At 41.8% G+C, this 19,204-nt stretch overlaps 1 protein-coding gene across 6 annotated transcripts in view; it reads right to left on the reverse strand.

Moving 5' to 3' along the window:
• Positions 1–18,566, reverse strand: part of ppp2r5eb (protein phosphatase 2, regulatory subunit B', epsilon isoform b) — a 67,711-nt gene extending 49,145 nt beyond the window's left edge. Inside the window, exons 1-2 of one of the 6 annotated variants that reach the window (XM_049596734.1) lie at positions 18,166–18,566; positions 8,679–8,839 (exon numbers count right to left, since the gene is read on the reverse strand). In XM_049596734.1, coding sequence (XP_049452691.1) covers positions 8,679–8,835 — 157 coding nt within the window. In that variant the 5' untranslated portion in view covers positions 8,836–8,839; positions 18,166–18,566. Of the gene's footprint in view, positions 1–8,678; positions 8,843–13,035; positions 14,898–17,963 lie in introns of those variants that run through there. The other 5 variants (XM_049596735.1, XM_049596733.1, XM_049596731.1 and 2 more) reach the window with 5 other exon arrangements.
• Between the last annotated feature and the right edge of the window lie 638 nt (positions 18,567–19,204).

Here is a 19,204-nt window from a genome sequence, read left to right on the forward strand (position 1 = left end):
GTACAGCTGTCCAGATATACGCCCACCTCTGCTGCTGTGTACATGTGTTCCTCAAGGCGGGAGGCAAACACAGAGAGATTATGGAAATTAAAAGAGAGAAACACGGCAGAGCAGCTTCCTCTATTAAAAATAAAGATATAAAGGACACATGAATATATGCAACAAGACATGAGAAAAGGTTAAATGAAGGACAAGCAGGAGAAAAGGTTTGTTTTTGTTGAGTTGTAGCCTGAAAATACAAAACAGAGGAATCGCATCCCCACTGCCACACTAAGTGATAACATCCTCTATGAGTATTAAAAAATGAACACAAGGCAAGAAAACAGGAAATCCTTTTTCAATAACAGCGGAAGTTATGCTCTTTTAAGTGTCCTAGAAATAAAAGATACCTGTTGTATCCCCCTCTCTTTTCTTATGAAACAATCATGCGGCAATGTATACACAGCAGGAGAACAGGAATTTTTACTTCAAAAGGAACAGGAGACGTGTCTGGAGAGTATTTACAGAAAAAACTACAAAGAATCTTTCATCTAAAATGCCAACAAAAATGCAGCATTGGGGTAACAAATAAAAAGATGTAGAAACGATCTTGAAAATATATATATATCCCTGACCTCTCTCTCTCTCTCTCTCTCTGAACGCTGGTATAAAACATTCCCAAATGCCTTGGGGGGACCGCAGACTGCCAGCCAGTTTATAAAATACAACACTGCCCGATACGCATCTCGCTGGCGGTTACATAAGGCTCAGAGATTAGAGGTAGAAGAGCCTTTAAGTAAAAGGCAGTGATTGTGCGGTGCACCTGAAGCCCACATGTGTTATGGTCATCTGAAGCTGGCTCCCACAATGGCTGATTGCATTTACTAATTCAGTCTAACTGGTTGCTGTCTAAACACATCAAAGAGAGTCTTACTGTTTATCTGAGGCTTAAGGTTCACAACAGACAAGTGGAAGAGGCAAACTTAATCCTTGTTCTTCCACTTGGTTTACGCAGACATATATGGGAGTGGAGGGAGGCTCAGAGGGTAGAGTGGTTGTCTTGTGACCAGATGGAAGGAGTCCTGATCCATATCCTGGGAAATAAATAAGACACTCCTGCTCTTTTACAAATTACAGGCTGAGCAGAACAAGTCAAAGTCTTTATAAACCAGCTCTGACTGCACATGCAACTGGTTAACCTTAAAGAATAAATTGGGTTCACTTTAGTGAATTGTGCATTTGCTTCCATCTCCACGCTCACATCTTTAAATCTGCATGCTGAAGCTGTTTCTGCTCACTCATTACCATCAGACAGCTTGTAACTCCTCATAATCCTGCACTAATCTTCAATTTTTAAGTGTGGCTCCTTCACTGGAGCTGCTGTTGTTGCTCTGAGGTTTGGTTGCAGTTTAAAGGAATAATTCAGCAATTTGGAAACTTAACATATTTGCTTTCCGTCTGAGCAAAAGCACAAATACAAACAGAAAGGCAAGCAAATTAGCATTTGTGTCAAAATGTTGATTATATTCGAATGTCCTTTTAGTCTAACAGTTGCATCAATGCATCTACTGCTAGGGCTGTGACAATAACCGCATCACCGCAACACCACGGTAACGTGATGCCTACCGCGGTGAAGATGTCATCACTGCAAAAAAAATAAAATAAAAAAATAGCTGATTGATCATGGCAGCGGATCTGTTTCCCAAGCCAAATGTTAAAAGAATACTCCGACGATTTGGGAGTTATGCCCTTTCACTATCATTTCCATACTGAGACAACATGATGTATATCGTTTTTGTGTCTGCATGTCCAGTGGCTGGGTCTCAGCGGTTAGCATTGAGGTCAGTACGTCTGGCGCTGTGATCCACGGAGGGATACATCGGTGAGCAGGCACAGACGTAGCTTGTAAACAAAACTCAGCTGTTTATTTAGCCTAGCGATATCTCCGGACTATAGTCGCTGCAATGGACGACTTTGAACGCGATTTTGAGGAGTTTCTTGTAGCGGACACAAACCCAGAGCCATACCTGTTTGAGCCGGAGCATACAGATGAGATGAGATGAGATGTTGGATGCTGAGCGGGCGAGAAGAGAGGTTGAATCCTCCGGAGCGGCGGAGCAGCAACAGGCCGAAGGGAGACGGAGGTCAAGGGAGGACTGGTGGTGTAGCTGCGGGGCTAGCTAACATATTCCTACGGAGGCGGAATCATTTTGCTGCACAGAATGGGACTGGGGAGATATATCATCAGGAGGAAACCCGCCGCAGAGAGTGCATCACAAGGAGTGAAAACTTTGCAGCAATCACTAAGTTAAACTGGAAAAAACGCCCCAGGCCTGCAGGAGCTGATGGACAGCTTTCAGTCGAGTGAGTAATATCGTCCGTGTCGTGTCTTTGTTTGCTTTTACCGAGTGACCTAGCGTACCTGTGCTCACCAGTGTATCCCTCCACGCAGGACGTAAACGTGCTATAGTTCATGTATCAAACCTCTTCTAAAACGACTAAAATAGACTCACATTCTTTGAATTAATGTTTAAACATGTTTATTTTAAATGCACGTGCAGAAATGCCAGCTTCAGGGTTTCTGTAACGTTTATTTGTTCACTTTTACTGTAGGCAATGATATCCATCATGTTGTCTCAATATGAAAATGATAGGGAAAGGGCATAACTCCCAAATCGTGACGTATCACGGCCATACCGCGTTGATATGTCACTCTGTCACCGCTGTGAGAAAAAATACATACCGTCACAGCCTGCTAGCTCACGTGGCCACTTAGTTAGCTAATGTTACAACTCAGCCGAGGACATTGATGTTTACAGCACGTGCTGTCGCATCCATGAGTAGATGCACACTTCCTTCTGTACTGTGATACGGTTGGTAGGTGTAGTCTGTTAAAAGGAAAACAGTTCCATGAACTCAGAACAAGGTCTGTGAATTATCTTGAGGAACAGAGTCAAACTGACATTGCTGTTTAGTTTTTCCACTTTTTCTGACACTTTGAGAACCAAAAACCAAGTACCATCTAATTCCATTATATTGCAGAGAAGACAGACAACTCTACAGCTCATATCTCCAACACACAGCATTTAAACTAAAAGGAAAAATATGCAATTTTAATTTTAGAGTTAACTGTCCCTTTAAAACTGCAGGATTGTGGTCCAATTCATGATATAACCATCTTTCCTTAGTTTTTAGCAGAGGCCAGCTAATATTAAGGCCTATTCTCTGTACATTACAATATTCATATACAGAAACATTAAGCAAAATGCCATAAACTAGCTAAAACTGGCACATTAATGTTACAAGCCGACAACAAACATCAGCATCACTTTGGTCTGCCATCAACAACACTATTTCCACACCTTGTCAACACAACAGAAATGTCTGCCTGAAGCCTTAATCACTGAAAGATCATTTAAAAAAATTATTTTGGCTGCTGGAATGTATTTCTAAGGCTCAGAATTGAATCAGATTTGGCTGTTCAATACGAATATTTGACAATTCTTTCCTTTTTTCCATATAAAATTGGCTCAGCATGACGTTCAGTGTGACAGCCTGATTCACGTAATAAAGCAAACAAGCTAACAATGCTGACACAGATCGGAACGGTGCAACATTTTTTGCAGATACAAGATATCAAACAAAAGCCAGAGACTGTGTCGCATTAACGTGCTGTGAGCTGTATATTCACCACTTCTCAGCAGAAGAGTGAAGATCATGTTATTTCGGGGCCTTCCCATGAAAAGTTTCTCCTCCTCTGTGCTGTTGCATCTTGTCCAAAGCTGACTGTACCAAAGAGTAGCATGAAAGTCAAGAGCGCTCACTGTGCAGCTAAATCTAAGGACGTTTTGGTCCCCTGCACACTGACTAGCATGACAACAATAAGAGTGCTTGACTTGAAGCAATTTCAGTTGACTAAGGGGTCTACAACTAATGATTCAAATTTCTGACCTTCAAGGAGCAGCCCAATTTATTTCCCAACACAGCCCCACTGAGGCTTATACCTGTTTGCTAACTTTCTAATGCTTGCTAAGAATATGAAGGTAGTCATTAGAGTGCCTAAATATTTTTTGGCATTGATCAAAATGTCTCTTTAGAACACAGTATTAAAAATACTTAAAGCTTGCCTCAAATGTCTGGTAAGAATTGTAATGTGCTTTACTTATTCTTTAAACCAACAGGTCTTGATTTAAAACTGAATTTGGACTGTTTTTAACGGTCTTTGATTCAGGTTAAGTTCTTGTGCAGCTGCTTGTGTTTAGACAACATTTAACTTTCCCTTTTTTGGTATAATGAAAATGGAATTAAATTAAAATGCTCATATTGGTATCAGAGATGAAACTCAGGCACTGCATGTAAAGATTCAAATGATCGCCAGCCACAGTACAGTGGTGACACCAGGTCATACCAGAGAGTCTCTCCACAAAGTCCTCCATGAATCTCAATCATAGTCTGGGAACCAAACTGCAGACTCCTCCACTCTCAGCTAATCATGATCACGCAGATTAATACATATAGCGGGAAATAATGGAAACATCCTCATTATCTGCTCTGCACAGACCCTCCACCAGCGGCTACACTGCCTGTCCTTACAGAGACTTTGCACCACCCTCAAACAGAGCTACACATCACTGCTCCACTCAAACCATGACTAAAAAACACGTGACTGTGTTTGCTTCATATTGTACAGTATGTCTCTGCAGGAACAGAGTACAGTACAGGAGCAGCAGGACAGGGAATAACACCTAGCAATGAAATCTGTTATCGGTGACATGTCCGACTGTGTTTCTAATTCAGCCCGACTCCGTTGTAAGCAAACCACCTCCTGAATCGAGTGCGCGGGTGAAAAAGCAAGAGTTCCAGTGGAGCTGCTCGGCGGTCAGGAGCAGCAGACTGTGATTGTACTGAAGAGGTGAGAAATGTGTGGAGCCGTGTGAATGTGAAGTGAACGTGTGAAACTGAAGCAGGGAGCTGCTGAAAAAGGCCGACCATGTGCCGGCTCAGTCACCGAGCTGCGGGTAAATACAGTACGACTATAAAAGACACTAAAATAAACTATGACAAGAACCCAAGGTACATTCTGTCTGTTTTACACATCCAGCATGGCACCTGTTGATTGCAAACTCACTGTACAAATACACAACTGAACTGTAACAAGAGAACAGAGAATATATTTTAACGTAGTGTCAGCAGAGCTACAAGAAGCTGTCAATTAAATTGGAGATCCTCAACTGTTTGCGATTCAAAATTCCCATGAAAATCCCAACAAAATCCCAGCTTTAAACATACCAATACTTCTTCAAAAATAAACAATATCACGTAAAGATGAGTAAGACATTACTTGATTCACAAGGTAAGAGTTAAAGCCTGGTCCAAAACCTCTGAATCACCATTGACATCCACTATTTGTTCATTAATTTAAAGAGAAAACAGCCTGATAATCAGGATACTAACAGATGACTTTACACTTCTTGTTGTGGTAATGCTACAGTAAAGTATATGCAATGTCAGGCATCAAAAGCCTTCCTTTTATGTTTAAAAAAGTGTAAATACTTCCACTCATTATCTCAAATTGTTCAGTGTCACGATTCATCCGTTCACGGCTCCCTAGATTCCTGCATTCCGCACTGACAACTGTTGTAAATTTACCAAGAAGGCAACAAATCAGAGTATTTTGTGAACATATCCAGCTGGAGTACAGAGCACGGCCTGTTGCACTCATACACTGAATTTTGAATTCAGACAGATCATCACAGATCAAATATTTTTTTCTTAAATTCAAATAGTAGCCTTAATTTCAAATAAAAAAGCGACCGTCCTAACGTGCACCATTTGGCTAAAATAAAACCTGCAATCTCAGATAACAAGATAAAAAATTATCCAACACTGTGAAAGAAAAATGAATCTCCTGAGTCTGAAATGATTCATACACTAAATGTGGATCTTCATTTTGTATTTGGAGAAAATGTGGTTTGAAAACAAACAAGGGAAATCACACATTCTGTGCATATCTTGCCAAAGTCGTAAAGACGTAATTACTGGTGTGAATTTTGTCCGATATTTAAGCATGCAATTTCAATAAAATGCAACGACATTTTTTACTGCTTCTACTTTAAATAACGCTGCATTGAGAGATATTAAAATATATCAAAGTGCAATAAAAATAATTTTCACAACTATGATCATGGTATTTAAAGAATAATTTACATTTTTTTATATTATTCTCTATGATAACATAGTCATCATCCAGGTGGAGTTACAATATACTCTCTAGGAACCTTCTGTATTTCTTAGAAACTACTAAAAAAAGCTGATGTTTGGGTTTTTGCTTCGTTGTCAAACAGTGCGTACTCCTCCTGGAATAAGTCTGTGTTGGAGCCCGCAGGTCAGGTGTGCTGCTGTGTGCCTGTAGCATGTAGATGTTTACATAAGGACAGCCAGTGTAAGTGGAGCATGAACGCACACTCGCACACACCACACACAGACACATTTTAACACACAAACACAGGGAGGGCTCAGGGTTCCCTTCCTGTCCTGATTACAAGCCCCGCCCTGCAGAGAAACCAGGAAGTGGTTTTCCATTAAAACTCTCGACAGGTGACGGATCTGTCTGGTTTCTGTGTAGCAGCATTCCTGCTGTCAACACCACACCACACCACTGTTGTGTTTACAAAACGTGGACGAGGCATCTCATTGTGTTTTACTACACCCAAGTGCATACCACGCATCGCACAATTCACTTTGAGCAGCGGTGTGATATGCACATATCAATACGTTCCACTGCTTAGTGACACAATGGCATTCTTTAGAGACAATACAGTATCACGTCAGAAGGTTACTCATTTCCAGTCCCTCATAATTAAGCATCACAATACATTTATTGAAAAATTTGAGGGTCGGGAACTTCCCAAGGGGTTGTAAGATGACTCAAAGAGGTCACGTGAGGATTAACAGGAAAGAAGCCACCAAAAAACATGTTCTCTCACACACATTATGTTTGGTTTTTGGCTTTTATCCAGGTCAAATACTGTAAAGCTATAGCTTATCATAACATCTGAGCATTATGTATACTACGCAGGATTTTCCTGAAGAACAACGTAAAGACTCATACAGAAATAGTATCTAGTCATCACTTATGACCCACTAGAAGGGTGTGGTGGTGTATTTTTCTATAGAGACTCTGGCCTCTATCTGTATTTTCTTATTTCCTTCATATTGTCTGTGTTCAGGACGTTCACGGGCGTAAACCCCACAGCACTCAGGTGAGGTCGGGACTATATAAAAAGGTAGCAACCAGGTGCCAGACTGCAAGCAGCAGGCATCAAAAAACGCAGCACTAAAGAGACGAAATGCCAATCGAAAGTGAATCTGGGGTTGGCTTTTACTTTTACTTTTGCTGCCGAGTGTGTTCAAAAAGAGTAACTGACATTCCTGCATAGAAAAACTTTAAGTGTTCAGTATGTAACTCTGGAGAAAGATAGTTGACTGATGAGTCTCGTTCCCAGGTTGCTGAATACTGATGCTTTGGGTTGGTAGTCAGACTGAACGACCAACCCAAAATCGTTTGTATTTGACGATCCTTTACAATCTGAGAAGATACAGACACGCTGTAACAGAGGTGATGACTCACAGGGACACGAGGTTTGTAGGTAAAATTGATTTAAAACAATAAAAACATAAAAAAAATTCTCTGAACATTTACAATCGGAGAATAAGAAGACTGAAGACATCCTCTCAATGACAAAGGAGGAGAGCAGCACTGACCTGCCCTGTGCGATCATCATGATGATCTACCTGTCTAGGCACGTAGCTAACACACACACACATAGAGACACAGACAGACAGACAGAGGAGCAGGCATGGAAACAACAACAGCATTCAGACACAGCTTGACTCTGAAAACGGGCAAGGCAGGAAAATAACTGGCTCAAATTTAGCAGCTCTGGTCACCGTTGCACCAGTTTCATAAGACTTTCTGGGGCTCAAAATTTCGACATGGCATCTTTGTGCAGAGAGGAGCTCGGGAGACAAACACACTCTGAGTGTGTGGTTTAAATGTAAGACAAGCAGGGGTAAAGGTGACGCTAATTAACAGCTGAATCTTGACACCACAAGGCAAACACAGAGGAACAGAGAGGTTATCTATTGGCTTCAAGACCAGTGGGTCCATGCACATAAAGTCATGTCATGCAGCGAAGACTTTAAATCCAAATAACTTCATTTTATGTTTAAGTTAAGATCCGTAAGTCTCCAAAGACAGCACATACGTCAGGCTGGATTTCAGGGATATTTGTGTAATACGATGGACAGAATGACACAGAATATTTGACAATAAATGTCCATGGCGGCACTCAAACAGGGGACACTGTGACCACGTGGTCAACATCTTAAACTGAAGGAAATTCCAACATCATCAAGTCTTTAAAAAGGTTTAAATATTTCATTTTCTATCATTCCAAGATGATATTTGGAATTTCAGGGCTGGATTTTTATGTAGATGTTCAAGGAAAAGACTCACCTAAGTTAACACCAACTTAAAGTTACTCTTTGTCATAAACTGAATTTGATAACTTTTGCAGCTACAAGTAAATTTCAGCACTTATTCAATGTTAGTGTTTGGCTGGGTTGTCACCCCTTTAGCCCCAACATTCACACACACACAGACACACAGACACACACACACCCTCCGCCCCTCTTACCCTTGAGCAGTGGCAAGGGCGTGAGCTCTATGGGTTTGCCCTGAGAGCGGAACTGGGACGAGCTCTGCGACCGCTTCTGCTTGGCCTTCCTGACAGACTTCCGTGAAAATCCGTCCACTTTGTCCACAGATGGAGATGTGGTGGCTGCCGAGGACATAGCCCTGCTGGGAGAAACACACAGGGGATGAGTGGTTGACACAATCACATTAGACGTGCGTTTAGAGAGCGCTCAGTTCACAGAGGGCGGAGTGATTAGCCACAGAGTATTGACAGGTATACAGAACTGAAACTGGACGTCAACTGATGTGGGTTTCTGTGGGATAATGTATGATATTCAGTTCTTACAAATCAGGTGATATTCATGTAAAAACAAATACAAGACTTCTGTTTACCCCTTCAACTTTCTATTTCTATTGACAAAACTAGCGCGTTCAAGTTTTATTACTTGAGATTGAAGGCTTTTTATGACCCTCTGAATGTTTGGAGCTTCAAAGTGTGTAAATAAGACAATACGACTAAATATAATTTACAAATGATCCGATACAATGTGAAATTATCAGATAAATTATCATATCATCATATTATTTTTTTTAATTATAGACATTTTTATTTTTCTGACTTCATGAAAACAAAACAAAATAAAACAAAAAAACATCCCCACAAACCTATTTCTTTAGCCTCCAGCATTTTATCCACAGTCTCACAACAAACCTGTGCAGCCGCAGTAGCCGGCCTCATTTTCCCGGCATGCGAGACTATTTAGGCTGAGGCCTGGTTACAGTCCACAAACGCACCGCCTTCCTACCTGCCAACGGACCATCACACTCACACACACCAGTCTACCCACAACAATGGGAGCTGCGGCTGCGAGGCGTCGCCGCAGTGGGAGGAAGCCGAGGAAACGTTCACTGCTGTGTGTGTGCTGCTGATTACGTCTAAAAAACTTCTAACGAGCAGACAACAACAACAAAAAAAAAAAACAAGCCGCAGCAGAAGTCACACTTTTCTGAGCCACACCCAGAAGCTCATTTTGAGTGTCAATCAACTTATTTTCTTACTCTGTGTCATTAACTGTCACATAAGTTAGCATGTAAGCCACAATAACTGGAGACACTGAAGTCCTGCCCCAGTCCGCACTAACTCACGAAGGCCTGTGAAGAAATAAATTACGACTCTAGCAGAAATGGTTATGTAATAAGACATGAATGAGACGCTGCAGGCTGTACTCTATGCTGGCTGCATCTCTAATGCTCTGTCAAAGTCACACAGGCAGTCGTACAGTATGTCCACCAGCAGGCCTTGTATGTAACACAGTGGACAGAGGAGGAGGAGAGGCACCAGGACACACTCGGCCTTCAGTACAAACACACACACACACTCACGTCATCCTGCTGCCTGAGGATGTGGACAGCACTAGCAGACAGTGAAAGCCTTTTACAAGCTATCTGAGGCAGCACAGCTGAGCGTCCATCATCGTGTACAGTATGCCGCAGTTTTAAAAGTGATTAATGATTGCAGAGGAGCATTGCGTGGCGTCCATCTGTGGTTTGAGTCCATCAAGGCGTGGATGTGATACGACTGTGGAGGAAGATGATAATCAAGACTGACAACTGTGATTAATAAAGAGAGATCCTGAACTGTTTACATTTCAAATCTCTCTGTTTTTCAGTCCAGTTTGTGCATATTTACACCAGCATGCCTTCTTTTCTTTTCCAGACCCATATCTGGACTCTACTCCGGGAAGCCTAAGTGCCCTATTTTCCTAACTTATATCAAAGTTTTCTTTTTGATTAATTGCTGCAACACAAACACGATGTAATCCTCACACATCTTGTTCAATCAATGTAGTTTCTAGAGGCTGGTTAGCCTAATATTACACTTATAAGAAGTGTAGTAGTCGTCTGACGCTAGCAGAGGCACTCTTTATTTCAGGCGAGGCAGGGTGTCTCTGCCATAAAACAGTGCAGGAAGTTGCAGGAACCCGTTGCTATTTAATCACAACACATCAGGAGCTGTAGCAGTCAATTGATAGGAAATTAATTGCACACCATTTTGGTAATCGACTCATCATTATAAAGCAAAAAATGCCAACATTAGCAGGATTCAGCTCCTCAGCAGTTCAGGATTTTCATATAAGGAAGTATCAATTTATCAGCTTAACATCAATATCAGACAACATTCGCCTTGTTAACTGCCACTGCCCTATCAGCAAATAAGATGGCATTCACAGATAGCAGAAGCCGATATTTTTCTGTTGTGTCACATCAGTTTTTGGCAGGCTAAAAAGCAGGGCTCCAGACTTAACGTGCCCTGTTGTAGACATTAGAAACGATGTACAGAGATCTTGCCCTGGACGCCTTCAAGATGACAAGTCACAGTAAACTCGATATCGACACGCAGAGCCCCCACCTATTTTTTCCCTGGTAACATTACATCATGAACAACTAATCAGTGTTGAAATCGGCAGGAGGAGAGCTAGTTTATGTTAGCAGCCGATGGCCAGAACAAACTAACCGAGGTTGCATTAAGTTACATTATGATGCGTTCAAGCTCAGTACGAGCTCACGGGCTTTAAAACAGTTCAGTTATTTTCAAAAATGAAGATTTCTTTGTTTCCCTGGCACAAAGGGCAGAGTGAACAACATTAAATAACATCAGTATCAGCCCAGAATTTCCAAATGCGCACATCTTTATCAAAATCTTTGTGTAGTTATAGTAAGACAACCACTTAAACATGTCACCATTGTCTTCACTGTTCATTTTCTGATTTACTAAACCTATAATTGTTGGTTGAAGCCCTGGACATGTCTCAAAAATTAAGAACCTTTACTTTAACTAGAGCACAGGGGGGCGTAGTTTCTTAATTTACCACAACACCCTACAGATGCAGATTCACATATGACAAAACCAATTACATGTAAATGACGAAACAGTCATCTGTCAACACTGCTCACTGTCTCCTCTTTCATAACCACACAGCTGTTAATGATCCATCCGTATGAATGCCTTCTGTTGGGCATCATCAGGGTGGGTAAATACCTCCAGCTGAACACTGATCTGTCTTATCGCTGGCTGTTAACTCACCATTAATCTGTGAGTCCTGCTATGTGGTAAAAATAAAACTGTGACTGAATACAGAGCACGCTACAGACTGTACTGTACATGGGGGGAAAAAAATGAAATTTGCTTCCCTGGTTGACAGTTTTGCCTTTCAAATTTTGGCACAGGACTATTCAAATGTCACACAAAAGTAGGTCCTGACACTATCTCAAGCCTCAGTGAAAACACAACAAAAAAAGTGCAAATTGACACCTCAACGCCTGTGTGTGTGTGTGCGTGTGCATGTGTGCGTGCTATGGAGCCACGCAAAGACCAGACAAAGCAGGACAGAGCCTCTGAAATTCACCTTCACTCTGAGATTATCTCCGGCTAATGGCTTATCGTGCCGAAAGCTTTGACGTACACACTCTTTGACACCTTTAGGCAATCAGGTTTTTATACCTGCAAGTAGTTAAATCTGCTATTTGTGGAGTTGTGATGACAGTGTGGAGCAGCAGCTGCCATTAAATGTCCAAAAATGTTTCGCTCACACGCTAAAGGCGAGTTTTCTGAGGGAGTTTTCCTCATCCAAACTGAGGGTGAAGGACTACAGGGTGTAACAGAGAGCTGAAACAGTTAGTTTGTTCATTGATTAGTTGATGGACAGAAAATTGAACTATTTAAATAATAATAAAATATTGTTTTAGGCATTTTTTATAAGAAATAACACTATCCTTTCTCTGGTTGCAGCTTCTCTTACATGAAGATTTGCTGCTTGTCTCTGTTTTATATCATTGTATACTCAATATCTTTTGGACTGTTGGACATACATAACAAAATATTTGAAGATGTTACTTTGAACGCAAATTTTATTAACAATGCAATTAATTGATAAAGAAAATAATAGTGTTGCATGCTGCACAGCTTTTACGGCCCTCTGAGTCTGTGATTTGGGGCTACAGAAATAAAACCACTTTAAACTAAGCCAGCACTTTTTAAAATACTACCCTCACATACGCACTGCATCCTAATAAGACTTTGGATCTCTGCAAGGATGACTTAATACAGCCAGTCAGCTTCACTCAGCCCTGATCAAACACACTGTGTCTGCTGCATTTCAGGATGCATCGGCGAAGTTGTACATCTCGATCAGTAAGCAACTCTCAGTCTCTGCCAGCTACATCACCAACGGCAACAATGAATAATCAAAGAGCTGCCAATGTTTTCATGCTTTCGCCACCTGGTGAATGCCACCAGTGGACAAAACTACAATCCCTCAGAAAAACCTCTGACACATACAAACTGGAGCTCCACTTACCTGTGCAAAGGGGCACTGGAATCCCCATGTACAACCATCAGTCCCTCACTGTCTCTCTCTCTCTCTCTCTCCCTCTCTGTGACTAGCCGGCTAATGGCGAAAACACTCCAGTGCCACCACAACACATGAGGGAGGCAGACTACGGCGGCTGGCCAGGCGTATGGCAACCAAGCACCAAAGCCATTCCCCCTCCCATGCCTCTTACATAAGAGACCAGATGACATCCAAACAGGCTCGGGGAGGGTGGGATTAAAGAACAAGGAGGAAGGAGAGAGGAGGGGGCACAGCGAACAACGGGGAGAGCGACAGAAAGAGAGGAAGAGGAGGGAGGGAGGGAGCTGCTGTTCGACAGGAAGTCAACAAATAGGCAACGGCAAGGCAGAGCGAAAGAAGCTGAAGCGAGGGAACAAACATGTACAGGAACACACACATGGGAGATAAAAAGGAGGCTGGCAGGAGGAATGCTCAAGGATCTCGCCTGTGGTCCAAAGTTAAAATTCAAAAGCCCCAAGAGCTGCAAAAACCAAACAAACTGTGGGTATGAATTAGCTGCTTTGCTGCAACACTTCATCTAAATTCACGTGGGATTTTTAGGGACACTAATTTAATGATGAAAAGGCAGGTAGAGGCATTCACTCCTGATTTCACTCAACTGCAACAGTGAGACCGGTTCAGAAAAATACCAAATGCAACCTTTAATTCAACAGACTAAACAATAGTCGACTAACATTAATTTCCAGCGGTTATTCCACAGACTAGTTGATAACATGTCGGGCAGGAAATCCAAAGATCATTTTGAGAAAGTGAAGGACGAACCCAAGGTGATATGTAAACTCATCTTCATTGGTTGACTACAAACATGACGTATCATCTGAAACATGGAAGTAGCTACATGCCCATTAGCCCACAGCGTCATTAACAGGCGGCTCGCTCAGTGTGTGACGTGCACTTGGAGATAAAATATAGGCCTATATTAATGAAGGTTCATTAGTACGGTTTGTATTTCTCTGTAATGTAGCACAGTGTTAACAATGTTACTGATACTATTCTTTCTCACACCTTCAACTCAAACCACCAAAATATATCATTTAATCATTACATTCATATCGTAAACGTGCAGGAGACTAGTTGACCATTGGACCTAAATGACGACTATTGGTCGACTAGGAAAATTCTTAGTCGGGGGCAGCCCTAGAAAAATTCTGATACCAGTACCCTTAAAGTGATACCAATACCAAAAGAGTACTTAATTGAATATCTTCCATGTGAGTAGCGTGTAGTGTATACCTATACTTTTGAATGTTTTGGTGGCATCTCGGCACACAGAACTGCCAATTCCATCAAATACACTGTACTGTAGACTCCACCCCAAGGACAGTTGTGAGAGTCCGCCTGGCCACAGGTACAGTGATAAAGCTTACTGTTAGTATCACACTGCCAACATTACCTAATGGTTATTAACAGGTTTTACAACACAGTTAAGCCACTTTGGTGTCTGTGTGAGTTTATTGGGACCGTTTAACGTCTTGGTGTTGGATGTCAGCCATAAGTCTGCTGATCCGGGAGGGAGTCAGGACGGTCCGGGATCATACACACTGCACAAAAAGGATCAAATGTGGGTATCGTTTGACTGGAGACGTTTCTATACTACTTGATACTGGGTTATTTCGGTCGATACCTTAAAGGTATCCAATACAGATACCCAGTCCTACTAAACATCGTCTTAGATTTTGAAATTCTAACCAAATAAGTGTTGTCTCTTCCTGGTTTTGAAGGCTACATTACAGTAAAGTGATATGATTTTCTGAACTCACCAGACTGTTCTCGCCTTTCTATTATTTGACATTACCCACTTAGTCGTTCTATCCACATGTTACCGATGATTATTTATCAAAACATTATCATGTAGCCTAAATATTTTACGGAAGCACTAACAGTCAGCCCTACATTATCGTTGCAATACCAATATCGAAGTCTTGGGTCGAAAATGTGATATTTAATTTTCTCCATCGCTCAGTCCTGTCTTAAATGTCTTGTTTTGTCCCTCCAACAATCCGAAACCCAAAGAAATTTGCATAAGGGGGTTACGAAACATTATTTATAGTGACAGAAATGTTCTTAAAAATATATATGAAGTTAAGGACTTGAAACTTTGTGGCCATGTGCATAATCAACAGGACAGGGTTTTTTTTATATTACTTGAAAAGCAACAAAGGAATGTTCTTAATATCAATTATTCTACAGACTATTTGTTGATTGAGTAATTGTTTGACCCTTGGTGATGCCTTCAAATGTCATGTTTTGTCCACCCAAAAGTTTGAATCTCAAAAATATTCAGTTTGTTCTCACTGAAGACAAAGAACAAAAAAGAAAAATAATAAATTTTGAGCAGGGTTTTTTGTCAGTTGACTAATCGTCTTACTGTTCCAGCTCTGCAAACTGTGCACACACACTCAACAGATTAATATTCAGTATCTGCAATTACAAAGGGAACCTCTAAAGCATCATTCACAACCAACACAAAAAATGTCCTTAGAGCAATGTATTAAGTTTAAGCCATAAAGTCCTTCAACTTTGCAGCCATTACCAATCAAGCTTCATGCTTATCACAGCTGCAAATTATTTATGCATAACAAAGAGTACAGATTATTTTATATATTAATATCCTAGGGTTACTGATAAATGGATAAGTGGTCCCAACACTAATTACATCAGTATGAATCCCGGATGTAGCATTTCAAATCCTTCTGCTACTCACTTCTTCAGAAAGTCTCCTGTTGCCATTATTGACTGAATGCGGCAATCTGACAGCACGTCTAATTGGTATGATTCATTCACAGGATAATTGCACTGTTCACACAGTCAAGAACAAATGAACTCAGCAACTTTCAAACACACACACACACACACACACACACACACACACAAAGCCATACAGGGCTGATAAGACGGAGGCAGTTACTACACCAGCGTCATCATAAACACAGGAGACTTTGGATGTTGAGCTATCTCAGCAGCAGCTGGACCTGCCCTCAGCGTGGTGTGACATTCAAAAACCTTGAAGGTGAACCAGCGTGACAGTACCAAAACCAGGAGTACGCCTACACAAACACACACATGCACTGCAAATACCATCACATGTAACGCATAACGCCACACCTGGCCTCTGGCATGCTCCTGTCATTCGCACATCACTGACATGGCAGAGGCTCGGTGGAAATAAAAAAAAACGTCGGTACTGGAAAGTAACTTCATACCTTTGCTCAAGTACTGTACTTAGGAACAATTTCAAGGGTGCTTTTAGCGAGTATTTCCATTTTCTGCTACTTTATACTTCGGCAAATATTACACTTCTTACTCCACTACATTTATTCTATAACTTTATTTACTACCAGGGTTGGAAATAAGCACCAGCCACCAGCTAAATGCTGACAAAATATGCTGCATAATGCAAGTGGCTGCTAGAACTGCTTTACTCACCAGACAAGAGAGCAATAGTAATCTACTGAGTGGCTGGTAGATACTGGGATTCACGAGCCAGAGTGGTAGATGGCCAAAAAATTAACTTCCAGCCCTGATTAAAACTGTAGTTACTTTACAAATTTAGATTAATAATCCAAAATATAATGCATTATTACAGGTTAAGATGAGATACGGGGGAAAACCACGAGCTAGCAGTTTATAAAGTGGTTAAAATTAGCAGCACTTTTACTATCTTTGCCATTAACGTGAGCCAAACATCAGCGCATCAATTATAATCCAATTATATTTGATCTTGTAATGAGACATTCTGCATAATGAGTATATTTCCATGTTGATACTTTAAGTACTTTTACTTATGATTTTGAATGCATGGCTTTTACTTGTAACAGAGTAGTGCTACACTGTAGTATTGCTATTTTTACTTGTGTAAAAGATCTAAGTACCTCTTTCACCACCGGTCATCACCCCTCATCTTTATCTTTCTGTATCTCTCACTCATCATCATTATGTTTCTACCTCTCATCATCCATGTCACTACAGTGTCATTAGTGGCGATGATCTCTCTCTCTGCCTGGTTGTAAACACACACTACAACACAACATGTCGAAACAATGTTGTCCATTACAAGCAAACATGACAGACCTGTGGCATATTTAGACTTTGCCAGACACAGTATCTTGGTGCAAAGCCAGTCAGAGTTCATGTCGTATTATCACCACACATTTGACAGTTGGCTTCACTTGACAGGAAAGCTAAACTTGTCCCAGGCCAGATTCACAGGGCTTTTTTTCAACCCACGTAGGATTAAACATCAGCATTTTACTTTTAAGTAAACCTGCCCATGGCCGAATGCTTTCCTGACATCAGCTCTGCCCTGGAAAGATCAGCCTCTAAGCCACTACCTAAGCCAAATGACATAATAAAGATTATATCAATTTACAGTGTAATTTGATGTTACTTATTTACTGTTATCAACCAGAGCAGCAAAGTAGGCCATGAGCTGCATGAGGTCAAAAATCAAGCCGTTTAGGAGAGCTGGCGTTAGCTTGGCCATGTTGGGCCTGGCAGCAGCATAATATTCAAAACTTGACAGCGCGATAGCCTCACTAACGTTAGCTAGCTAGCTAGCAACGGTAGCTTCCCGATTAACCGTTACAAAGCGTTTGATTTCAACGCTTACACCGTTAGTTAGAAGTCTCCTCTCACTACACAAGACAATTATACATCACTAACATTGAGACAATGCAGCCTTTCAACATAGCTGCCCATTTTATTTCAGAAAACGGCATTTTAGGTAGCTAGCTAACGTTAGTGCTACGGCTATCGCGGGTTAGCTTACATGTAGCATTAGCATATTAGCCACCAGCAGCTAGCTCCGAGTGCATATGAAAACATTGAATAGATCAATTCTTAAATCTATGTGTGTGCTGATAAAGTAACGTTACCTGGGCGGACTTGGGCGATCACCCATCATCCCAGATGTAAATACAGGGGGGCAGTGCTAATGCTGCTACCGTTAGCTAGCGCTCACAGACTGACAGACCGACTTGGGTTGGGAAACACACACCGTCCCGAGTCCCGACCCCCGAGCCCGACAAGCTGCAGCCGACCGAGTTGGCTGTTAGCTCTCCAATCGTAGTACTTTACCTTGATCCTCTGTGGTTCGCAACGGAGACGGCGGCGGAGGAGTTATCCTATGTTTTGGGAAATCTACCGGGCTAACTGTTAGGCTACCTCCAGCTCGGTGCAAACAGCCTTTCCCAAGCAGCGGCAAAACAGCAGGAAAATCTGGCCTGAAACAGCCAAACCCACGAGTACCTTTTTCCTTCCAACGGAATAATCCTCAAACTCCCATTAATAACAAAATACGGCTATATAAAACGATTAGATTAACGCAATTACATTCCTGTTACTGATTCAATTGCTTGTCTTCCCCAAACCCCTGGATTTTGGTGTTTTCCTTAGCTCGTTTATAATTCGGGGCTGTTTCTTTTTCACCCTATTGTCAACACTGCTGGGTTGAGACCATGGCACACATAACAGAGACGCACAGAAGCGTGCTTGACGCGGTCGACAGCGTACGTACGATGCTGATTGGCCGCCGGGAGCACTGTCGCGCTCTGTGATTGGACGAGACGCGCTGTCAGTCACGGTGCAGAGGGAAATGAGGCTCTGGATCCGTGGGGTAGGTGGAGGAGCAGGGACAAGGGAAGAGATCGGGGCAGAAAGCAAAGTGTGTGCGGAGTGTCCGCCACACAGCGTGCTGCAGGAATGAGGCTAAACCTGTCCGAGGCCCAGCCCTTCGCCTCTGCACTTCTTTACCCGCACTTTGACGGCACATTTGACCCAGCTTTACTGTGCAGATATTACGCTTTCAGCCGGCTGCAGCAGCGGTGTGAGGGGAGAGTGGATTTCTGTGCAAACCTGGAGATTAGAGAGGGATATGTGAGCAGGAAGAGAGTTACATAACTATCATATATAGGTCTACTATGAATGTAGTGCTAATGCTAGAGCACCGGACATGGGCGTGCATGTAGGGGGGGTGAAGGTGGCTCTGTCCTGGCTGTCTGCAAATACATTTTTTTCTGAATATTAAAAAAATGAAATCTTTTTTTACTCATTAATGTTAAGAAAAGTTTCTATGTTCCAACTTTGCAGCCTTGCTAGAAACAGACCGGCAAACAAA

This window comes from Epinephelus fuscoguttatus, linkage group LG14 (assembly GCF_011397635.1).
Source record: "Epinephelus fuscoguttatus linkage group LG14, E.fuscoguttatus.final_Chr_v1".
NCBI classification, from domain to species: Eukaryota; Metazoa; Chordata; class Actinopteri; order Perciformes; family Serranidae; genus Epinephelus; species Epinephelus fuscoguttatus.